The 26,251-nt window shown below is 34.8% G+C and overlaps 2 protein-coding genes across 3 annotated transcripts in view; one reads left to right on the top strand and one right to left on the bottom strand.

Moving 5' to 3' along the window:
* The window catches only part of LOC126885687 (centrosomal protein of 164 kDa), a 91,906-nt gene that overhangs the window by 5,311 nt on the left and 60,344 nt on the right, over positions 1-26,251 (top strand). The gene's annotated exons all lie outside the window — the stretch shown is intronic.
* LOC126885688 (pseudouridylate synthase 1 homolog) lies at positions 4,816-26,144 on the bottom strand. The gene is made up of 3 exons (XM_050652397.1): positions 25,577-26,144; positions 18,222-18,801; positions 4,816-5,115 (listed from the first exon to the last, which is right to left on the bottom strand). Exons 1-3 carry the CDS (start codon positions 26,025-26,027, stop codon positions 4,818-4,820), a joined length of 1,329 nt encoding a protein of 442 aa, XP_050508354.1. The 5' UTR covers positions 26,028-26,144; the 3' UTR covers positions 4,816-4,817.

Here is a 26,251-nt window from a genome sequence, read left to right as displayed (position 1 = left end):
ACTAACGTGTATTACTCTTTAAATAATACAATTTTTGGAAAGTCAAAAATAGACAACAAAACTTAACTCAGAATATACAGGGTGTCTCGAAAAGATTGGTCATAAATTATACCACAGATTCTGGGCTCAAAAATAGGTTGATTGAACTTCACTTACCTATATACAATAGTGCACACAAAAAAGTTACAGCCCTTTGAAGTTACAAAATGAAAATCGATTTTTTTTTCATATATTGAAAACTCTTTAAGATTTTTGATTGAAAATGGACATGTGACATTCTTATGGCAGCAACATCTTAAAAAAAAATTAAAGTGAAATTTGTGCACCCCATAAAAATTTTATGGGGGTTTTGTTCCCTTAAACCCGCCCAAACTTTTGTGTACGTTCGAATTAAATTAATATTGTATTACTATTAGTTAAAAACAATGTTTTCAATTTTTTGCCTCTTAGTACTTTTTCGATAACGTGTTTTTGTGTTTATAACGTGTAGTGTTTATCGAGATATTTTGAATATTTGTCGAATCCACCACATATTTGTATATGGTTAAGTACGATTATAGAGACTTGTTAATAATCTGAAAATTTATTTATAATTTACATTTTTATGTATATTTTGAAAAAGAAGCCATATCTCGATAAAAGGTGACTTATCAAAAAAATACTAAGAGACAAAAAAGTTTTAAAAACATATTTTTAACTAATGGTACCACAATAATAGTTTTATTGGAACGTACACAAACATTTGGGGGGTTTAAAGGAGCAAAACCCACAGAAAATGTTTATGTAAATGTATTAAAAAAGAAACCGCATCTCGATAAAAACTGGCTTATCCAAAAAATACTAAGAGACAAAAAAGTTTTAAAAACGTTGTGTTTAACTAATGGTACCACAATAATGAATTAATTGGGACGTACACAAAAGTGTCGGGGGTTTAAGGGAACAAAACCCCCATAAAATTTTTATGGGGTGGACAAATTTCACTATAATTTTGTTTTACGATGTTTCTGACATAAGAATCATACATGTCCGTTTTCAATAAAAAATCTCTAATAGTTTTCGATATATTGAAAAAAATCGATTTTCATTTTGTAATTTCAAAGGGCTGTAACTTTTTTTATGAGCACATTTGTACTAAGGTAAGTTAGGTTCAATCGAACTATTTTTGACCCCAGAATGTGCGGTATAATTTATGACCAATCTTTTCGGGACACCCTGTATAACAGCATAGTAAATCCGATAATGACATATGGGGCAGAAACATGAATGGTGCAAAAGAAACATGAATCAATGATAAATGCGACCGAGATGAAATACATGAGAAGAATAGCTGGAGTCACGAAGTTTGAAAGATTCAGAAATGAAGATATAAGGAGAGAGCTGGAACAAGAACTGATAATGAGGAAGATCTAAAACAAACAATTGAACTGGTTTGGCCACATACAACGAATGGAGCAAGAGACATAACAAAGAAGGTACATGAAGCCAAAATGGGAAACAAAAGAAAAAAGGGAAGGTCAAGGAACACATGGATGGACCAGATCCAGAATATAGGGGAAAGGAGACATATGAGTATGAGAGATATGAAGAACCTGGCCACCAATAGAAGCGCATGGAAGAAATGGATAATAAGAGGCGGAACCCGACATCCAAAGCCCTGATGGGCACTAAGGATTATGAGAACGAAGAAGTACATCTGCCATTCGTGTAACCTTCAAGCTCAGGAGTTTAATGTTAACAAGTACGTACGTAGCCAAGACTGACGACTTTGGGTGTCCTTTGAAGCGCAGTGGTGGCTAAGTTAGATTTGAAAAATTTCTGATGTCTATGCTGGGGATTGAACCCAGACTGTCCGGCTTGGCAAAGCCAGAAGTACCATAGGCACTGAGCTATGGCCACCCTGTACTGATCATTGGGTGTTTCTCTAAATATCAACATAGTCTAAATTTATTTTTTTTCTAAGTATGTAATAGATCATCTTTTGTATCTTCTTTTATTCTTTTTTAGTTGGTTTAGTTAATTTTTCCACTTATTCTCCTCAGATTTTTAAATTTGTAAATAGTGATAATAAATAATGTTGTGGTTTTTAGTGTTATATATACATACGGTTCTGCCTATCTTAAGGTCTTGTTTTACTAGATTGTGTCATTTATTTGAGTATTTTGATAGTTTAACATTGATTTGAAGTTAGTGTTGTAGTTATCCTCCTAAACTGTTCATAAACAGGGCTGCTTTATCCATTAGGCAATATAGGCAGTTGCCTAGGGCGGCAAATTGTGAGAGGGCGGCAAAAATACTGTACAAAAAAATATTTGTATATAAAAATTAAAATCGAATAACAAGTATGTATGTTCATCCATCAATGAAATAGAAGTGGGCATTCATTTCTAGAATAAAACAAATTGCATTCATAACAAAAATAAAACAAACATAGCATTCTGTTATCTTAACACTATTTATTCAAAAAGGACGGAAGTCATAAATTTAGTGATTATTAGGCCGCTGGCAGCTGGGTAAAGGCGAAGGGCCATTGAACACTTCAATATTGCACATTTTGCAGAAACTAAAGATTTGACTTGTCTACAGTAGGACATCCAGTTAGAGTTGGGATTTTAAAACTGTATTATTACAAGTAGATAAGGTTCGTGTCGTAGCACAGATATACTCCAGGGAAATAAGCAAGAAATATACCATGTTCGTGACCCTGAAATATCGAGGTAGCTGACTACTTTTTTAGTTATTGTTGACTGTTGACCTATAGGATGAAAACCTACATGTTTCCTGCCTAGGATCGCGACCGTTTTTTAATTATTAACATTTTAGTGCAATCAACGCGATTTTTTCCATTTTTTGCACTCCATTAAAAAGCTAAATAGTTGACCTAAAATTACAAAATTTATTTTTATTGAAAAACCTTCAAATTGACGATTTTTGAAACTGCTTCGTAAACTGCAAAATAACTGAAAATCGTTATTTATTATTAACTTTTACTAAAACTAACTTAGAACTGTAGTATTTCACTCAAAGTTGGGTATTGGGGTACATAACAAACCCTCAAAATTTGAGACAGATCCATTAATTAGTTTAAAAGTTATTCTATTTGATTATCCCAGAGAGCTTTGTTTTGATACAACAAATGACAGAAAATAATGAAGATAGGACAATTCTGCGTATGCCAAATGAAAGTAGAAAAGCGATATCAAAATGTATTAATAAAAGATAAAAAATTATCTAATATAGTAAAAAATCCTAGTTTATAAACATTTAGAATAACTTTAAAAATATTGTCCGTAGAAAACATCTTTTTACATATTCGAAAAGGTTATATTTTACTCGAATTTTTAAAAATGTAGTTCAAATGGTGACTAGTGATAATAAGTGAAGGGGGAGCTACTGCTTTGATTGCACTAAATTGTTAATAATTAAAAAACGGACGCTAACTCTAGACAGGAAATATGTAGGTTTTTATCCTGTAGGTCAACAATAACTAAAAAAGTTGTAAAAAATGCATGAGTTCAAAAACTAAAAAAGCAACTTAAAATTACTATCATTTTCTATATCTTGGGATCTACTCAATGGATTTTGACATTTCTTCTTTTAATTTGTATGTACTTTTGTGTACATTACAAATATGTTATTTGTCTAGATATTTATTAATTAATAAACTGTCTAATTTTTTTAAACAATTTTTGAAAAAATAATTTTTTCTCAAAACTATATTTTCTAATCATACTATCATTATTAATAGAAAAAGTTACGGTAGATATACTTTAATAAATAAATTATGTTCAATAAATAATTATTTAATAAAAATAATTTATTTATTAAAATATACTTTAACTTTTTTTGTGATCAATAATGATATGATTAAAAAAATAGAGTTTTGAAAAAAAATATTTTTTCAAGGAATGCTTAAACAAATTAGACCATTTATTAATTAATACATTTATAATAAAATTGCATATTTGTAATGTATAACAGAAATTACATAGAAATTTAAAAAAGATTAAATACAAATTAAATAATTGTTAATAATTAAAAAAAACGGACGTGAACTCTAGATACGAAACGGGTAGGTTTTCGTCCTATAGGTCTACAATCTACAATAACTAAAAAAGTAGTCAGCTACTTGAATATTTCAGTTATTATGAAAAAGGTGTCATAGTGTGAAGCAGCTTCAGTGAAATAACAGTAAAAAAACGGCCTACTTTATTCAGATGGACTTACCCAAGTTTTTTTTATGTATTTTGTCCCGTAGAACATTATAAACAAAGAACTTGAGGGATTACATAACAGCGATTCTTAGCAAAACATACCATTTTTTCTATTTTTTTGGGTCATTCTAAGCAAAAAATGTAAGTTTTTTCGTCGGATGCATAGTTTTCAGGATAAACGCGGTTGAACTTTCAAAATATCGAAAAATTGCAATTTTTGAACCCGAATAACTTTTGATTAAAAAATAAAATAGCAATTCTGCTTACCGCATTTGAAAGTTCATGTTAAATTATACCGGTTTTGATTATTTGCATTGCTAAAAATTAATTTTTTTTTATTGTTAAACAAAGCTATAAACACATAGTGCTTGAGTAATGTTTTCAATGCATCTCTCATTTAAAATCGAACGAGTAGGCGCGCCTACAAACAGGCAATGTTCATAAATACTTACATTTTGATATACTACATAATATACATGAGCAAACAACTAATTCTTTTTTAAAAAAAATTCTTTTAGGCTTTAGTTTTTTAAAAAGTCCTTTTTAAAGAATATCAGAGAGATTGCATGCTTTTTGTTTTAAGGATTATACACAAACAACCATATTCTAATTTGTATTTTCTATTTTATTTTCATTACTCTTACATTCCTTTACACTTTGTTCACTTTCGTCATTATCATCATCTCCTCCCGCAAATTCTTCATCACTCTCATTTTCTTCTTCTTTATCATAAGAATGTTTGCTCAATTTATTGTTTACCCAGTTTATCATGCACTCCTCCTCAACTTCTTTATCAATAATCGTTGGAAAAATGTATTCTTCTTTAAACTTCTGAACTTTATCTTCAACCTCATCCCAAGTTAATGTTTCATGTACACCATCAGCACCATATCTGTTGTTATACCTAAAAAATATAGATTTGTTTTGATAAGTTTTCTCTTAGAAAACTATAATTTGTTATTATAAATAACATTTATTAAGGGAAAGTAAAATCATTGAGGGAAAAGCACCAGAAGCCTTCTGTATGGTATACCATAATATAAAAAAGGAAGTATAAAAACTTCTTTTTGTAGTAGGTGTATTTAATTGTAAAAAATTAAAGTCGAATTAAAAAGTAGTGACATAATGTTAGTCCGTTCTTTAACGGTAAAATATTGCAAAACCTCTAAATTGTAAAGAACCGCTTGGATTGACATGAAATTTGGCAAACACATAGCTAACAAGTCAAAGAAAACAAGTGATATTGTGCCGATATGTGCTTTTGCCCTGGGGGTGGTTTTCACTCCCTCTTGGGGGTGAAAAAATTTTCGTCCAAAGAAAGTCAGGAAATGGATCAACTGGCTAATTTTAAGTAACTTTTGTTCTATAGAGTTTTTCACTAATTCAATACTTTTCGAGTTATTTGGCAGTGAATATGTTCATTTTTTCAACAAAATAACCACGCTTTTGGACGGTTTTTCGCAAATAACTCAGATAGTAAGTATTTTGTCGAAAAAACATTCTTAGCAAAAATATAGCCTGTAAAAAATTTTAAAAAATGGTGTATACATCACGTCTCTACACCTAGTAGAAGCAGAGTTATAGCTAATGAAAAATAGGTTCATATTCGTCAAATTCCAAATGAAATACTTTAACGTGAAATAACCAAAAATGAAGCACATTTCGGGGAAAACTCATTACAACTTATTTAAAGTGTTTAAAAAAAGCTTCATTTTTGTTTTATAAAAAAAATTTCTAGCATCAAAATTAAACAAGTTACGCTCAAAATAAAGTTAGTCCCTTTTGGTTTTGGTAAAAAAATCGAGAAAATCACCCCCTAATTAGTATCTTAAATGAACTTAATCGTTACGACTTCATAAGTTTCTTGACTCCTGTATATATTGTTTATATGATCTGTAAGTTTCATCGGTTCAAAGTCCTTATTATTGAAAGGGCTGTAGTTAAAAGGGGTTAAACGAGTCACTGATCACGAATGTATGCAAATTTAGAAACACCAAATCTTAATAAATTTTTGTCCAACAGAAAAACAAAAAATACATGATATTCAGAAAAGCAAATCTAACTTTTTTTGTTTTTCGAGATTTTTGGTATCTCTAACAATTTTAAAGTTATTTTGAAAAAAAGCATATTGTTGCAATTCTAGATGGGTTCAGGGATTAAGAGAATTGTTACTCTGTTTTAACAAGTTTATTAAAATTCCTAATAAACTAAAGTACAAAAATAAGTCCTCCAAAATTCAAACGTGACAAAAACAATTATTATGACAAAACTTCTAAATTGACAAATATATCTGTCAGATTCCTTATTAGTCTGACTTACTCCATCTACTTACACCTATGCTAGGTGATTTATAACACCGCCCCCTTCTTTCAGGCTGTTCGCCCCGAACAGTACCTAAATGGACCAGGTCGGTGGATTCTGCCCTTCATAAGGACACAGTCTCTCTAGGTGGACGACCTTCGGCTTACTTCGTGGCGTCAGTTGCACCCTATACACAAGGTCATTTATCTTCTTAATGACCAGGTACGGTCCCTCCCAGGGCCGCTGCAACTTGGGACTTAGACCTTTCCTTCTCGTTGGTTGGTAGAGCCAAACTGCATCACCTTCCTTGAAACTAACAGGTGTGGATTTCTTATCGAACCTAACCTTCATCCGGTCACTGGTGAGTTGTAGCTTGTTTCTGGCGAAATCGTGGACCTTAACCAGTCGATCCTTTAGACCGCTGACATACTCGGGAAGTGTCTCTTGACCCGCCTCTCCGTCTGGTACATTACTATGTAGGAGATCGATGGGAAGCCTCATCTCTCGACCAGTTAACAGCATTGCTGGAGTGTAACCAGTTGCATCATGTTGGGAACTTCGGTATGCTAGCAGAAACAGAGGCACCAGTTTGTCCCAGTCTCTCTGATTTTCGTCTACAAACAGGGACAGGTAGTTGTTGATGGTCCGGTTATGTCTTTCTACCATGCCGTCGGATTGAGGATGGAGCGGTGTTGTTCTGGTCTTCTTAATTCCTAACAAAGCCATCATGGTCTTCCAAACTGCCGATTCGAAGTTGCGCCCCTGGTCAGAATGAAGCAGAAGTGGAACACCATGTCGGGAAACGACATTCTCCAGCAGGGCTTCACCAACTGTGACTGCTTCTTGGTTGGGTAGTGCAACTACTTCAGGCCATTTGGAAAAATAATCCATAGCAACCATCAAATATTTGTTTCCTGATGCTGTCTCTGGAAATGGTCCCAAAATGTCTACAGCAACTCGTTCCCATGGAGTTCCAGTAATATATTGTTGGAGTTTTCCCCTAAGTCTTGTTTTGGGTCCTTTCTTGGATGCACACAGGTCACATCGTTTGCACCATTCTTCCACATCTTGCCGACAATGAACCCAATAATATCTCTCACGGACTCTGGCCAGAGTCCTATTGATTCCAAAATGCCCGCCGGAGCGACTATCGTGAAGTTCTGCAAGCACGTCCTTAACACATGACCTTGGGAGAACAACTTGGGGCACTGTTCTTGTTCCATCCGGACTCTCCCATTTACGAGTGATGATGTCATCTCGTAGACACAGGGAGTCCCACTGAAGCCAATAGCCCTTAACTGCTTGCCCATATTTTGCAATCTCCTGCCACTGTGGTCTAGCTCCGTGGTCCAGCCACTCCCGAACTATTTTTAGATCTGTATCTTCCTTTTGTTCAGCCTGAAGGTTTTCTAGAACTTCTTCGTCATTTCTATCCTCTATGGTTCTCAACTGTAGAATCTGGCCATCTCGTTCTTCTTGGCGGTCGCAGAATCGACAGTTCCTCCCGTTGCATGGTCTTCTCGAGAGACCGTCGGCATTCCCATGACTTCTTCCCGCTCTGTGACGAATTTCAAAATCATAAGTCTGTAGTTTCTCCAGCCACCGAGCTATCTGACCTTCAGGTGTCTTGAAATTGAGAAGCCATTGCAAGGCAGAATGATCGGTTCTTATCAAGAATTTTCTGCCATAGAGGAACGAATGGTAGTGTTCTACTGCTTTGACGACTGCCAATAACTCCTTTCTGGTGACACAGTAGTTTCTTTCTGCTTTTCCCAAAGTTTTGCTGAAGTATCCTATGACGCGTTCCTCGCCCTTATGTACTTGGGAAAGCACCGCCCCGATACCATTTTGAGAAGCATCTGTATCAAGCACGAAAAGACCCTGTTCTTTCGGATATGCCAGAATTGGAGCCGTAGTCAATTTATGCTTGAGTGTGGTGAAGGCAAGCTGGCACTCTGGTGTCCAGTCAAATGACAGTTTTCTCTCAGTCAGATTATGGAGAGGTTTGGCAATCTTACCAAAATCTTTCACGAAGCGACGATAGTAACTGCAAAGACCAAGGAAGCTTCGGATATCGTGTTTGTTTCTTGGTGTGGGCCATTCCTGTACTGCTTTTATTTTCGCCTGATCTGCTGCAATTCCTGAGGATGAAATTACATGTCCAAGGAAACTAACTTTTTCTTGGAAGAGCTCGCACTTTTTGGCATTTACTTGTAGGTGAGCGTTCCTTAGTCTGGTGAAAACTTCTTTCAAATTGGCAAGATGTTCGTCGAAATCTTTTCCGATGACCATAATGTCGTCGAGGTATACCAGACAGATTTTCCATGTAAGTCCTCTAAGTACTAGCTCCATTAAACGTTCAAACGTGGCAGGTGCATTACACAATCCGAATGGCATCACTTTGAATTGGTAGAGCCCATTTCCAGCAGAAAATGCGGTCTTCTCTCTGTCTTCAGGGTGTACTGCAACTTGCCAATAACCGCTTTTGAGGTCCACAGTGGAAAACCATTTCGACTCAGCCAAGGCATTAAGTGTATCATCAATACGGGGTAGTGGATAGCTGTCCTTCTTGGTAACGCTATTCAGCCTCCTGTAGTCGACACAGAACCGCGTTGAGCCATCTTTCTTGGTTACCAACACCACTGGAGAAGACCAGGGGCTACTCGACTCTTCGATGACATTCTCCTTTCGCATATCTTCAAGGATGGCAAAAGCTTCTTTTTGTTTTGCAAATGGAAGACGTCTTGGTGCCTGTCTTATGGGGTTGGAGTTGTCAGTGTTAATCCGATGTTGGACTAAGTCAGTGCGGCCAGTTATTTCTCCTTTAAAGAATATGTCACTTTCGTTGTTAATGAACTCTTCTGCTTTTTGGTATTCATCTTCAGATAGATGTCCCCATGACTTCTTAAGATTTTCCAAAATTTCAGTGGAGAGTTGGTGTGTACTGCTAGCTGTTGGCACGTTTTCTTCTATTCTGGTCACTCTTACAACTGGCTCGCATATTCCAAGCACTTGGCCCTTTTTGAAAGTAATTTTATTGCCATTCGGGTTGGCCACCCTTACTGGAACGGTCTGCTTATCCCCATCTACCAAACATCTGGCCACAATGACGCCCTCGTGAATCTGCTCGTCTGGCTCTAATAACATGGCTCCCAAGCCACCAGATGCATCAATTTGTGCAACCACGATCTTTTCACTGTTAGGAGGGATCTTCGTGTCTTTTGCTACTAACATCTTTAGCCCATTGTGCTGCTTTCTGGAGGATGACAGTAGAATTTCTTCATTGCCGACGACTAAGGTCCTGTGTCTGACATCTACAATAAACCCATGTTCGGACATAATGTCGACACCTAGGATGAACTCGTCTACGATGTCGGCTACTAGGACCACTACTTCTATCTCGATGTGTCCCAGCTCGATTTTTACGCAACTGTCCCCATAAACAGTAATGTTTTCGCCTGTCGCTGTCTCTAGTATGGGAGATTTCGATATTATTCGTGTAGATGACTGGTCCAGTAAACGTTTACTCATAACTGACCTAGTTGCCCCAGTATCGATGGTAAAACTGCATCTGTCGCCATTGAGAAGTCCATCGGCAACTAAGCTGTCACTACTTCGTCTTATTGTGGATATTGAGAATCTGGGAGCTTGGGACAGGTCAGCCAACGTGCGCCCCTTGACGTTGACTTCTTTTAGTTTTCCGAATTGCGTTGATATTGTGGAGCTTGCCTACTGTCCTCTGATCTTGTACGTTGTCTGCAATCACGTTGCAGGTGGCCTATCAATCCACAAAAATAACACTTTGGGCGCCCCTGACGTTTTTGCTTCAAAGATTCAGCTATTGGGCCAAGATATTTCTCGAATTGGGCGACCAACACCTGGGACAACGTATTTAGATCGCCTTCTTCCACTTCAGCAACACCTCTTATTTGATGGACTTTGCGTTGATGGCGGGACACATTCTTCACGGCTTCGTACTCCAATGCTGCGACAATAGCGTCCTTCAATATTTGGTAGCGTCCTCTTCCTAGTCGTAATGTTTGATGGAGGTCTACATCTCGCAGGCCATCAAGGAAACATTGGATGGTAAACTGGTGTAGAAACTCTTCAGGGGCTTCGGGCCAAGCGAGTCGTGCCATCTTTTCTACTTCTGCTCCGTATTCTTGCACAGATTCGTTGGAGCCTTGGATACGCACTTTTAGTTGGCTCTGGTATACTTGCTTCAAATATTGGCTGCCGTATCTTAGTTCTAGAGCCGATACGACAGTCTCATATTTCTTTTGTGCGTCCTCTGGAATGTTTTGGAGGATTTCTACAGCCTTACCTCGAAGTGCTAATATGAGAGCAGTTGCCTTCTGTTCATTTGTCCATCCATTATTCTGTGCAGCAGCTTCGAATTGTCTTCTATACACTGGCCAGGATATCTCGCCGTCAAATGTAGGAGGCTTAATTATTCCGTTGACAGGGGAACAAATCACTTCTGGTTTACCTTCAACTCTCAGTTTCTGGGACTTTTCAACCTCTAGGCGGATATTCTCAAGAGTTCTCGTTACCTCATCGTGCGTTTTTTCTACTAGGCCTCTTGTTACTTCAATCTTTTTAATCATGTCTTCTTTTGTCTCTTCGATTTCTTTTTTCATATCTTCTTTTGTCTCTGCGATTTCCTTTTTCATATATTCTTTTGTCTCTTCGATTTCTTTTTTCATATCTTCTGTACTCACTTTTGAAGTCTCTATTTTTGAGATAAGAGTCACGAGCAACTCTCTGTCTTCTAGACGACGTAAATTTTCTGTTTCTTTTTCTTCCTGCCGACGTTTGTCTTCATTTTCTTTTTCTTCCTGCCGACGTTTTTCCATGGCGGCAATCATGTCTCTAATTTCTTCCATCGTCTCGCTTCTTGTTTTCACCATATAAATTCTCTTAATCCCACTTTACTTCTGACACCAATTGTTGCAATTCTAGATGGGTTCAGGGATTAAGAGAATTGTTACTCTGTTTTAACAAGTTTATTAAAATTCCTAATAAACTAAAGTACAAAAATAAGTCCTCCAAAATTCAAACGTGACAAAAACAATTATTATGACAAAACTTCTAAATTGACAAATATATCTGTCAGATTCCTTATTAGTCTGACTTACTCCATCTACTTACACCTATGCTAGGTGATTTATAACAATATTTTTCAAAATTTAAATTTTTAAAAATTTTAATTTGAAACCAAATTTTTTCAAAAATAAGCACTTTGAATCGATGAAACTTACAGATCATATAAACACAACATAAGTAAAATAATTTGTGGAGCGGAAACGATTAATTTAATTTAAGTTGCTAATTAGGGGGTGGTCTTCCCGATTTTTTTTGCAAAAACAAAAGGGACCAATTTTATTTTGAGCGTAACTTGCTTAAATTTAATGCTAGAATCTTTTTGTAAAAACAGAAATAAAGCTTTTTTAAAACACTTTAAAAAAGTTATAATAGGTTTTCCCCAAAAAGTGCTTAATTTTTTGGATATTTCACGTCGAAATATACTATTTGAAATTTGGTGAATATGAATATATTTTTCATTGGCTATAACTCTGGTTCTACGAGATCCAGAGACCTAACGCGTACACCGTTTTTTTATTTATTTATAGGCTATATTTTTGCTAGGAACATTTTTTTCGACAAAATACTTAATTTTTGAGTTATTTGCCAAAAACCGTCTAAAAATGTGGTTATTTTGTTGAAAAATGAACATATTCACTTGCAAATAACTCGAAAAGTGTTGACTTAACGAAAAAGCTCTATAGAACAAAAGTTACTTAAAATTAGTCAGTTTACCCATTTCCGGACTTATTTTGGACATATATTTTTTCACCCCCAAGAAGGGGTGAAAGTCACCCCCAGGGCAAAAGCACACATCGGCACAATATCACTTTTTTTCTTTGACATGTAAGCTATATGTATGCCAAGTTTCATGTCAATCCAAGCGGTTCTTTAAAATTTAGAGCAAAAACCGTGAGAGAATGGACTATGTGGACCATTAAATATTTAACAAAAAGGGAAATCGAAATAAAAGAGAAAAATTTCGCTTTTAGTTGAGTACAAACCAGTACAGAACCAAAATACTCAAAATTTAAAAATTACATACGAAAGCTGCACTGGGTACCTTTAAAAAATTGATTTTTGTCAATAGGACATTATGATCACAAGATATTAAATTTTTACTTTCGAGTTGATACAAATTTTAACGAAAAATTGATTTCACTCGTGTAACTGACATTCAAAATTACCGGTCGCTTCAAGCGTTGTTTCTGAGAGAACGATTCATTCTACCCAAATTTTTGTTCAAAATTCTCACAGTTACTTGTTTGAAACATTTTTTTTATATGGTGTACAGACTCTTGGTAAATCTGTATTTTCCATATTCCCCTCTACATGGGAGGGTTTTAGGGGAAGCCATGGGTTAGGAGTGACAAACTTTTTTGTATCTTTTTTCGAGTCCAAAAAATTAACATTTCTTAGAAAAATTCAGCTTGTTCATATTATTTTTAGAGGTACCTACAGAGGCATTGTCGTCTCTCAGACAATACTTCTTCTCCTTTCTCGGGTTCCGCCTTTTATCCATTTCTTCCAATAACTTCTATTGGTGGCCAGGTTCTTCATATCCCTCATACTCATGTGTCTGCTTTCACCTATATCCTGGATCTGGTCCATCCATGTCTTCCTCGGCCTTCCCTTTTTTCTTTTGTTTCCCATTTTGGCTTCATGTACCTTCTTTGTAAGTCTTTTTTGCTCCATTCGTTGTATGTGTCCAAACCAGCTTAATTGTTTGTTTTCGATCTTCCTCATTATCGGTTCTTGTTCCAGCTCTCTTATATCTTCATTTCTGAATCTATCAAACTTCGTAACTCCGGCTATTCTTCTCATGTATTTCATCTCGGTCGCGTTTATCATTGATTCATGTTTGTTTTGCACAATCCATGTTTCCGCCCCATATGTCATTATCGGATTTACTATGCTGTTATATACTCTGAGTTTAGTTTTGTTGTTTATTTCTGACTTTCCAAAAATTGTATTATTTAAAGAGTAATACACGTTAGTTGCCTTCTTCAGTTTATTACTTATTGCCAATTCCGTTTTCCCATCATCTGTTATTATATTTCCCAAATATTCAAAAGTAGATACGTGTTCTATTACTTGTTCCCTTACTATTATACCTATTAGTATTCCTTTCTCTTTTCTCATCTTCATTTATTATCATAAGTTTTGTTTTGTTGAGATTCATTTCCATTTTTAATTTCTGTATCTCTTTTTGCCAAATATCTATTAGTTTCTGCATTTTCTCTACTGTGTCTGTCTGTGATTAAAACTATATCGTCAGCGTATATGCTTCTTTTCATGAGCATTTTTCAGTGCGTCACAAATGATAGAAAAAAAGGTAAGTCCGTGATAATATACATTTGTAACATTTATTCTAACGTTCTTCTGAAGCTATTTCCTTGTGGCATTTTTATGATTTATTATTTTTATGGGAAATAAGCCACAATTAAAATGAAAAAATAATTTTATTAACGTTTCGACGCCCAAATCGGGTGCCGTTGTCAAAATACAAAATATTACTTTAAAATTGTAAAATTTAAAAATATTTATTCTAACATGACACTTTAGTTAAATCTGACAGTTGTCAAATTTTATTTGCAGTTTGGCATAAAAACAAATCAATTGTGTTTATTGCATTTATAAAATGGTATTTTCTTTGATTTGTATAGTCTTATAAATTGTACAGATTATGTTCGTAGATATATTATATAATTCGTAAATCATTTTTTTTCGATTATAGCGCCATCTATTGACAACTAGAATAAATGTTATAAATGTCACCGACGAAATGTAATCACCGACGTGCGTTTTTTTCAGTCACATACAATTTAATGCGTTAGAAAGAAATCGAAAAACTGTGACGTACTGAAAGATCCTCATGAGAAAAAGCATAGAAGGGAGTTGATCTTTATTGCATTTAAGTTTTTATATCCTACTATGTATTGAAGGTTTCTTGTTTGATCTTTGGTATTTTTGATTAAAGTATCCATGACTATTATAAACAAGAGGGGGTTAGTCCATCTCCTTGTTTAATTCCCTTATCCCATTTAAAAGTGCCTGATCTTTCTCCATTTATTTGTACTTAGCCGTCTACTTCCGTATTATATAGATTTTATGACTTTTATCATCTTTTTTGGTATATTATAGCTTTCCAATATTTTCCACATTATTTGTTTATCGTATCAAATGCCGCCTTCACATCAATCAGACAATACGACTAAAGAAATAATTCTTTAGCAGATATCACTTAACATGAAATTCTTACATTTGTCCATTAAAAAATGTTCTCAAGACAAACTTCTCAATGCTTTAACTTTACTTCTCAAGTTAATAGCACAAAATATGTAGCATAATATTCTCAACAATTATCTAAACATAAAATATTTGGTGAAAAATGACGATGCCTATAATAAGGAGAATCATAGCAAAGTCATATACCGCCGGTCCGGAATAAGAATTGCAAAAAGCCAAATTTCTCAGGAGAACAAAAAACGATTTTTAAATATTTAAAATAGGGATTAAATGAGGAGTAATCGTCCAGGAGCATCGGTATGGCGTTTATTCTTACAATGATGGCTTTTATTTTTATCCCTATTGGTTCGAATCTCATTATCTTAATTTAATCCCCCCATTTTCAGCCCTCCTAGACCTGGATCCCGCGTAAGAAAGAAAAGTTGATTAATAGCAAGCTGAAAATTTGTTAATAGCTTAACGGTGTCTAGTCGGACAAACTTTGATGCACGGGAACACTGGAACAAGGGAAGTTTTAACTGTCGAGCATGATAAACGTGTCGTCCTGACAAGTTTATGATTGTGAAAAATAGCAAGTTGTTTTTAAGTTTATATAGCCAACGTTATGTAATATATGAGAAAATGTTTGTCCGACAAAAATGTTGGGCATTTTAACGAGTCCGACACGTAGAACATGTCACATCACAGGAATTATGTTGGTGAAGAATAGCAGTCTGATTTTTGCTTGAGAGTTTAATAAAAGGTTAAAAAAGCAATTGGAAGTTCTGTCCGACAAAATTAATGGGAAGTTTTCGTGGTCGGACATTCTAAACAGGTAAGATATAGACAAAAATGCTGGTGATAAATAGCTTTCCGACAAAGACGAAATTTAATTAAGTAAATTATTCCTTACCATGAATGACTGTTGTCGGAAAAAAATAAGGGGTAGATTTTGTAGTCGGACAATTTAGAAAAATAATTTTTGAAATTTCAATAAGGGGTGATTATTCTATGTCAAAAGTACCTGCAATCAATTACAATCGATATCTTTCGATTTATCTCAACATCATTTAGATACATCACTGTAATACATATATAGTAGATCAGGCAAATTATATTATGGATTGAGTGGTCTAGCTATCTTTGTCTGTCACATGCGCGGGATCGCTTGGTTAAAAGAGATAGATAGACCACCTATCGACTTTTTGCACTGTATTCCCTGTCTACCCTTATGTCTATGAGTACATTTCCATTTAAGAAAAACTGTCACTTTTGACAATAATTCATAATAAATTGCAATCGTAACTTCAAATTTAAACTAATCGATTTATTTTGGCAGAAAATTATCTCTAGCCATGTGACATATTAATTACATTATTATTTCATTTGTAGAAAGTTGAGAAAAATTACGTTATACGATTTTAGTAATAATTTATTTAGGTACCCTTTTTCAATCAAGCAAAGCATTATAGCACGTAGAATGATATTCAATAGAATTTTCACAATTATCTGGCAACTGAATCTCATTGAATTGATGACCAAGTATTTACTAACTTTGTTCGAAAATTACTCAAAAATGTTCCGTTGAATTGTTTCACTTTTGATTTGGCGACTTAAAATTTAAACTGTTGACACTCAAAAATAGACACAAAAACACTCCATAGTTAATATAAATTTTAATTTCCAACACACGTGGCAAACAGAAACTCAGAGACCATGTACTTTCAAATACTACTTTGTATAGCACAAAGTGTCACACTGACAAATGCAGCGTTCTAATACATACTTCTAAGCATAATGTGTCATATTTACGTCTATTCTTATAAGCACCGAAGTTTTAGACTCTTCACATTTTTCAATGTCGTTTACAGGGTTAAGATTTGAGTATGGAAAAAAATGTATACAACGTTTTTTGTAGGAAATTTTCCGTACTTTCTGATGCGCCTAATTAGAAAACCCTAAGAGATTGCTTTCACATGTTCCTTGCCATTTTTTATTGTCATTTTGAGAATATCTAGAACAAACTCCATCCAAAAAAATAATTGTTTTGCAATATATACATGCATTGATACTTACCTCACTGTTTTTGGAGTGTGCATGTATATGTATGCACATGCAAATATGTGTATATAAATAATAATGTACAACTAAAATAGCTTTATCAATATGTGACTAAGTCATTCTGAAAAAATGTTTTTTATTTATTTCCTTCGATTTGCCCAAACTTTTTGTCCGACATATAACTTTTTGCGTTACAAAATATAATTTGTACATAAACAAATCAAAATTAGCTTGCTATTTATCACCAACATTTTTGTTTATATCTTACATGTTTAGAATGTCCGACTAGGAAAATTTCCCATTAATTTTGTCCGACAGAACTTCCAATTGCTTGTTTAACCTTTCATTAAACTCTCATGCAAAAATCAGACTGCTATTCATCACCAACATAGTTCCTGTGCTGTGACATGTTCTACGTGTCGGACTCGTTAAAATGCCCAACTTTTTTGTCGGACAAACATTTTTTCATATATTATATATAACGTTGGCTATTAAATAAACTTAAAAACAACTTGCTATTTTTCACCATCATAAACTTGTCAGGACGACACGTTTATCATGCTCCACCGTTAAAACTTCCCCTGTTCCAGTGTTCCCGTGCATCAGTGTTTGTCCGACTAGACACCGTAAAGCTATTAACAAATTTTCAGCTTGCTATTAATCAACTTTTTTTTTTACGCGGGATCCAGGTCTATCCTTTCAGTTGCGTAATTCTTTATCTAACATTTTTTAAATATTTAAAAAGCGATTAAATAAAGAGTAACCGTCTGGAGCAACGGTGTGGCGTTTATTCTTACAATGATGGTTTTTAGTTTCATCCCTATTGGTTCGAATTTCATTATTTTAATTTAGCCCCCCCCCCCCCCCCCATTTTCATCCCTATCTACAGTCGCGTCATTCTTGATCTGAAACAAGCTCTAAAATGGTGCGTATTTCAATAACGACGCAACTACCCTGTAGTGGCTCAACACATACAGTTGAGTCCCTTAATCTTTACCCGTGCGTCATCATTTAAAACATACGAAATAAGTCGATGATAAGTCGGAAATTGAAATTTACTAAACGCAACAGCAAGTGACTTGTTGTTGGGTTTAGTAAATTTCAATTTCCGACTTACAATCGACTTATTTCTTATGCTTTAAATGATGACGCACGGATAAAGATTCAGGGACTCAACTGTAATTACAGTTCTGTCGCTTTTGTATAATCTGTACACAGTATTTTAGAAGTTAATCACGCAATAAACAGGAATTGACAACATTTGCAGTTACGTCATTCTTCTTCCGAACCGGCGATATGTACTTAATGAAATGAAACATTGTTAAAATATCTTACCTGTCATAATGTACATATTCGAGGACAAGTCCCAATCCAGGTGCTCTAGGAATAATAACCTTGTCAGATTTGAACGACTCCTTTATAATATCTTCCGTAGCTAAACCTCTAATAATTGCTAACAGACAACCCACCATTTTTCTAATTTGATGCAACATAAAACTCTGTCCATGGACTTTTAAAATTGCAAATTCCACCTCTTTCCTAATAAAAGGTTTCTCACATACGAAGGACTTCATATACCTGTTAGCGCTGGGATCGTTGTGCTTCTTTTTTGAGGTGTAATTATGGAAGTTCTTTGTGCCTAGATAGTTTTCTAATATAGTATTTATCTTTGTAAATGTTTCATCGTCAAGACGGAAATCTTTTTGGGAAACTTCCTTATCGTGAGGAGCAAACGCTACTGTTGGTATTAAATAGATGTAGCTACGACCATCGCATTGAGATTTACTGTTAAAGCCTTTGGTGACTCTTTTGTAATTGAAAACTCGGATGACTTCTGGAAGTTCAGCATTGATTTGGTTTAAATCTATGTTTTCTTTTAACTTTAGAGACACTACTTGTCTAGCTGCAGAAACTCCTAAAATGGCACAACATTATTTTGGTGATTCGAGAAAAAAAAAAGGGTGAAAATGGTTTTGTCATTGACCAAAGTTGTCCAACTTTTTTATTTAGATGTTCAATTTTTAAAGTTACTTTTATAAATTACACTTTTACTCAACTTTGGTAAAACTATATCTACAGTGTTAGATAAATACTCAATACCTACTTAATTAACTATATGTACTATCGAATTATGTGGATGGCCCACTCTGGTTTACTAGACACAAATTTCAATAAAAACTCTGTTTTTCGTAAATTCGGTGTCTTAATTGTTCATCATCTTTGGCTTCCCAGTCTCCATGATAAACCTTCCTAGACAGTAAGGCTTCCTTCCTTGCTTACTAGCCTGTGATAAGCTTTTGGAGGATTATTGTTTCTGGGAACAAAGGATATGTGGTATTGTTGAAGCCAGTTTTGGGTATCTCTTAAGTAATGGCATGATGCTCGGTCTGTCCAAAACATAATATCACCATTATAGTCGGTTCGCTAAACTCAGACACAACTGGCTAGTGATTTTAGTCTGTAATTTTTTTTGCCAATTTTGCCAAAATTAGCAAAATTACTAACTATTTAGTAATTATTAACTATTTAGTAATTATTTTTTTGCCAATTTTACCAAATTGGCAAAATTACTTACCAAAATCACTAGCAAGTTGTGTCTGAGTTTAGCGAACTGACTATAGCATGAGGTTTGTGGATAAACTGAAGCAATTTGGAAAGGAAGTTATATAGTCCTGGATCCAATGTACCAAAAAAAGTTAATTAACAGCAAGCTGGAAATTGGTTAATAGCTTAACAGTGTCTAGTCGGACAAACTTTGATGAAGAGAACACTGGAACAGGGGAAGTTTTAATTGTGCAACAGGTTACAGGTTTCAAACATCAGACTACGAAAATGTCCCATGTATTTTGTCAGACAGAACTTCCAATTGATTTGTTACCCTTTCATTAAACTCTCATACAAAAATCAGACTGCTATTTATCACCAACATAATTCCTGTTATTGAAATGTTCTACGTGGCGGACTTATTAAAATGCCCAATATATTTGTAAGACAATTTTTTTTTCATAATAATTATATAAAGTTTGAAAAAAGACTAAGTTTTCACTCTAATGGCATATAAAACAACATAATGCTATTCTACATCCCACCAGAATGAAAACAATGGGAACCTTCTCTGGTTACACCTCCGAGGCTTCTACAATTTGCAAGCCATACGGATGCTGAGACTAAGGAAGATGAGGGAATTCTACAATTTACAATTCACGTCCCATCTGCTCAGCGCGGTAAAGTTCCAACGAGAATGCTTCCCTTCATACTCCACACAGAGTAAATGTAAATCAAAAATGAATAACCATTTTCAATTTCGTTGCAAAACGAAAACATAGCCGAACCATATTCTAGTCCAATCAGAGAGTGCCGCAAGCACCCCTACCGGTTTCGAAACTTATTACTCTCTCATCAGGAGGCACATATGCTGCTCTCCCCGATCCAACCAAAACAAACCCCAGCATGCAGTCCCGGATTGCAACTAACGAAATGGCATAGATGCCCTAGCGGCAACTGCTTGCAAAAAGACTAAGTTTTCACTCTGATGGCATATAAAACAACATAATGCTATTCTACATCCCACCAGAATGAAAACAATGGGAACCTGCTCTGGTTACACCTCCGAGGCTTCTACAATTTGCAAGCCATACAGATGCTGAGACTAAGGAAGATGAGGGAATTCTACAATTTACAATTCACGTCCCATCTGCTCAGCGCGGTAAAGTTCCAACGAGAATGGTTCCCTTCATACTCCACACAGAGTAAATGTAAATCAAAAATGAATAACCATTTTCAATTTCGTTGCAAAACGAAAACACAGCCGAACCATATTCTAGTCCAATCAGAGAGTGCCGCAAGCACCCCTACCGGTTTCGAAACTTATTAGTCTCTCATCAGGAGGCACATATGCTGCTCTCCCCGATATAAAGTTTGCTATTGAATAAACATAAAAACAACCTGCTAGCTTTCACAATCATAACCTTGTCAGGATGACACGTTCCACAATTAAAATCATGTTCCACAATTAAAACTTCCCCTGTTCCGGTATTCCTGTACATCAAAATTTGTCCAACTATACACCGTTAAGCTATTAACAAATTTTAAGTTGGCTATTAATCAACTTTTTTTGGTACGCGGGATCCAGGGCTAATAGCACTGACTGTTCAAAGCTTCATCCCTCACTTTTCCCACAAAATGTTGGGATACACTCTTGTTATCTGGATTTTATTTGAAAATTTCGCTTTATGTTTTTATTTATCATTGTCAGGACATTCCTCTACATTGTCCATATAAATTCCATTGTTTCCCTTCATTTCAGAATAACTGAAAGTGAAATACTTTTCGTCATCTAAAATAATGATTTTTTCATTGGCAAAGTATACTCGCCTCAGTTGACAATCGCATCTAGATATACAAAGGAGTAGTGCTTGAGATTATTTGAGGCGTTTACATCTATTTTTATATATAAGACAATTCCTCCTCAATTCCAACGATATTGTAAGAATATTTATATCTCTAACCTCTGTGCAGTAAATGCGTGTGGTCTTCCACTTTTTGGCAAATTCAGACATGGTATTTCTCGCGTGGAATATTTTCATTCTTCAATATTTGACAGATTTCAGCTTTGGGTACCTGCCCAACCAACTTGTAGATACTTTTTCTTATTTCTAATTTGTACAACATGTTTAAACAAGAAATTCAAAATAAATACCAGTAAACAAACTTTTGTTTCCAAAGACAACTTGATATTATTTTGTTTTTGTTAAAATCAAAGACAGTGAACTTTATGTCAAAACTTTTAGGACATAAGTTATAATCATTTTAATCTTCTTGATATAAATATAAAGGGCAGGTTCTCACTTGTCAGTTTCGCTGAAGCAGTCTAACTGATTCTGTGATACTGAACAAATAATGAACATGAGAACACATTTTCATTTTAAATGATCAGTATATTCATACTTTCAGTTAAAGTGAAAACCAGTTCTACTTTTTATCATTTTTGACTAATCACAATCGCTTGATGAATTAGAAACTGAAGCGCGAGAACATAAATTTTGTGCCAGCAATTTTGGAGCAATTTTTTGCAGAATCTCTTGAAATTTGTCTTCGTTCTTAAGTGGTTTGTATATGAATCACAATCTTCCAAAGCTAATTCTTTCAATATAGTTTCACTAGCACCCCATATTTTTCTGCAACATATCCAGGACCTGACCCACCATCTACGACTTTTCTTTTCTTTTAATTAACTAGAATATTTTGTAATCCATTTACTAATTATTGTAATCATAATTCGCGAACAGCTGGTCTCAATTTTTTTAACCATTTTCATTACCACTATATAAAATGTTTGGACTAACGCGTACTGAATGTAGCAAAATATGAAACGTGTGAATGTAAATGTCGCTTTTTATTTCTCATTATTAATGAATCAGTCAGACTGCCTCAGCGAACAGACAAGTGAGAATTATTCGCCTTTAGTCACGTTGTGACTGGCCGATTGACATAAGTCCATCCCATTAAATAAAAAGTTATAATCATAGATGTACTAGACATTGGTATTCTTTCTCCAATTGAATGGGTCCACCCAATAAAGTTTTAAGTACCAGATTATTCTTTTTTAAAAAATTGAACAAAAAGTTTTAAAATTATAATAATGCTAAAGGACATCGCACACATCTTATGGAAAATATAATGTCACTCAAAGTCAATAAAATTTATACGAATAGATTCGTTTTAAATTAACGGTCAATTCTTATCATTGCACCAACTCTTAATTATGATTAATTACGGCGCAAATTGCAATTAAAGTTTATCGAAATCACATTTTTTGAGTTCATAAACGTGTCAGTTATAATCACTATTGCTCTGGGTGCTATTCAAAACAGCTTAAACCCCGCTGGGCCTAAGCGGATTAGTGAAACTATTATAATAAGATGCTTAATAGCCCGAGAAGATTTATGAAGTTACCGATAATCTGGGTATTTTAAAATATTTTTTCTCTCTCTAACTTATGTACCTACCCATTTGATTTCAGATTGATTTATATCAATTTCTGCTCTTATTATTGAAAATTAAGAGTTGGCGCAATGATAAGAATTGACAGTTAATTTGAAACGAATCTATTCATATAAATTTTATTGAATTTGAGTGACATATTTTCCATAAGATGTGTGCGATGTCCTTTATACATTTTAAGGGTTAGTAGTACAGTTTGTAACTAGCTACTGTGTACTGTATTGCTAACCCTTAAAATGTATAAATTTAACATTTTTTGTTTCATTTGTTAAAAAACGAATAATGTGGCACTTACAACGTTATTCGGCAGACCCATTCAATTATTCTACAATGAACAACTTGTACTCATAAAATTAAAGCTTTATGTACCTAGACAAAATGATAATAAAGAGGAAACTTCCATCTTCTGGACAACACACTTGAACAAAGCTAAGTGTTAGAAGAAATATATTAAAAACACATAAAGTGTTAAATTTTCTATACTATACCTACCTACTATGAGTGAACTAAAAAGGCAAACAACCGGAGAGTTATAAAGCATGAATATATTTCTATTCAAAGCCTGTTTCTTCCTACTACTTAACACCTTGGCCGCATTTAGAGATATTATGTCAATGCAGTCAAACGTTGGTGTAATACGAGGTCTATTTGTCCTGTAACACAGCCAAGGTGTTTAATAGGCCTAGATATTGCCAAATAAATCACCAAATTTAAAGACAATTTGGATGCGTTCTGTCTGCACTTGGAGGGGCGGGGAGGGGAGGGGGGATAGCGTACTTGCGACGGCAATTGTCTGTAGTTTACGGACCGCTTAGCTTATTTAGGGTATTCTGCGTGTTTGCACTGTAAACAGTTGGCTTCGTGCGGGTAGTCAGTGTTAAACTTCGTCTCACTTACCGCGTAAAGTTTGAGATCGTAAAATTCTAAATTGAGCAGACAAATATGGGTCGAAAAAACACACAAAAGAGAAGGTTTGTGATTTAACATTACTGGAGAAAGGGGACTCTGTAATTACCGTAGCATGTGATATTGGTGCTTCAACAAAGGCTATTTATAACCTGAAACGTTTGAAGCGGATTAGTGAAACTATTATAATAAGATGCTTAATAGCCCGAGAAGATTTATGAAGTTACCGATAATCTGGGTATTTTAAAATATTTTTTCTCTCTCTAACTTATGTACCTACCCATTTGATTTCAGATTGATTTATATCAATTTCTGCTCTTATTATTGAAAATTAAGAGTTGGCGCAATGATAAAAATTGACAGTTAATTTGAAACGAATCTATTCATATAAATTTTATTGAATTTGAGTGACATATTTTCCATAAGATGTGTGCGATGTCCTTTATACATTTTAAGGGTTAGTAGTACAGTTTGTAACTAGCTACTGTGTACTGTATTGCTAACCCTTAAAATGTATAAATTTAACATTTTTTGTTTCATTTGTTAAAAAACGAATAATGTGGCACTTACAACGTTATTCGGCAGACCCATTCAATTATTCTACAATGAACAACTTGTACTCATAAAATTAAAGCTTTATGTACCTAGACAAAATGATAATAAAGAGGAAACTTCCATCTTCTGGACAACACACTTGAACAAAGCTAAGTGTTAGAAGAAATATATTAAAAACACATAAAGTGTTAAATTTTCTATACTATACCTACCTACTATGAGTGAACTAAAAAGGCAAACAACCGGAGAGTTATAAAGCATGAATATATTTCTATTCAAAGCCTGTTTCTTCCTACTACTTAACACCTTGGCCGCATTTAGAGATATTATGTCAATGCAGTCAAACGTTGGTGTAATACGAGGTCTATTTGTCCTGTAACACAGCCAAGGTGTTTAATAGGCCTAGATATTGCCAAATAAATCACCAAATTTAAAGACAATTTGGATGCGTTCTGTCTGCACTTGGAGGGGCGGGGAGGGGAGGGGGGATAGCGTACTTGCGACGGCAATTGTCTGTAGTTTACGGACCGCTTAGCTTATTTAGGGTATTCTGCGTGTTTGCACTGTAAACAGTTGGCTTCGTGCGGGTAGTCAGTGTTAAACTTCGTCTCACTTACCGCGTAAAGTTTGAGATCGTAAAATTCTAAATTGAGCAGACAAATATGGGTCGAAAAAACACACAAAAGAGAAGGTTTGTGATTTAACATTACTGGAGAAAGGGGACTCTGTAATTACCGTAGCATGTGATATTGGTGCTTCAACAAAGGCTATTTATAACCTGAAACGTTTGGCTGCAACGTTTCACTTGATAAATAGCCTCTCTTGAAGCACCAATATCACGTGATACATTAATTATGGAGTCCCCTTTCTCCAGTAATGTTAAAGAACTAACCTTCACCTCTTTTGTGAGTTTCTTTCGAATCATACTTGTCAGTTCAATTTTGAATTTGACGATCTCAAACTTTACGCGGTAAATGAGACGAAGTTTAACACTGACTACCCGCACAAAGCCAACTGTTTACAGTGCAAATGCGTAGAATACCCTAAATAAGCTAAGCTGTCCGTAAACTACAGACAATTGCCGTCGCAAGTACGCTATCCCCCCTCCCCTATCCGCCCCTCCAAGCGCAGACAGAAGGCATGCAAATTGTCTTCAAATTTGATGATTTATTTGGCAATGTAACGATTTTTTTGCCGGCACTGTATTACCAATATAATGTTATTACCTTTGTCTGTCCTTGCAGCTCTTTGGAACTGCATATTTTGCACTTGTTGGTAGCAATCTTCAGTTATTAGATGTGTTTTAAAGAGAGCATTCAACAAATCCTCTTCAATAGTCTTGGTATTTGGATTCCGTTGCATACCAAAGTAATTATTGCCCGAATAACCTAATAAAAGACAAAATTTCCTACGTTTTATTTTATCTTTTTCCATTTCTTGGTCTTCATCCAGTTTCACCCTTTTCGGATCTTCGGGTGTTTCTCTTAAACTTTCACCCTTATCCCTCCGCCTTTCTTCCCATTGTCGTTTCTTGGTACGTCCATCGTATTTGTTCTTTTTAAAGGGTTTAGGTTCCATTGAAGGAAAAATACTTGTTATCGGCAATTGTGGACCTTTCGATAGAAAATCAGCTTGTGAAAAGAACCTGCTAATGTTTTTAGTAATTCTAAAAAGCATTACCTTACTATTTTAAGGTAGATATAATTTAAAATAAGATCAAATAAAATTCTTATAAAGTTGAGAAAGATTTTTACCATGTTTATTTAAAAACCTTTTATAGGTTATGTGTCAACACTGTCAGCCGCCATGATTCTTCGTTTTCGTGGCAAGATTATTGTCAAAGAACAATTAAGCACACAGCTACTAAAATTCGTTCCCGTTTAAAAAAATACTAAATTTTT

Source organism: Diabrotica virgifera, chromosome 5, assembly GCF_917563875.1.
Source record: "Diabrotica virgifera virgifera chromosome 5, PGI_DIABVI_V3a".
In the NCBI taxonomy this organism is placed as follows: domain Eukaryota; kingdom Metazoa; phylum Arthropoda; class Insecta; order Coleoptera; family Chrysomelidae; genus Diabrotica; species Diabrotica virgifera.
This window is presented reverse-complemented; position numbering and strand designations above follow the sequence as displayed.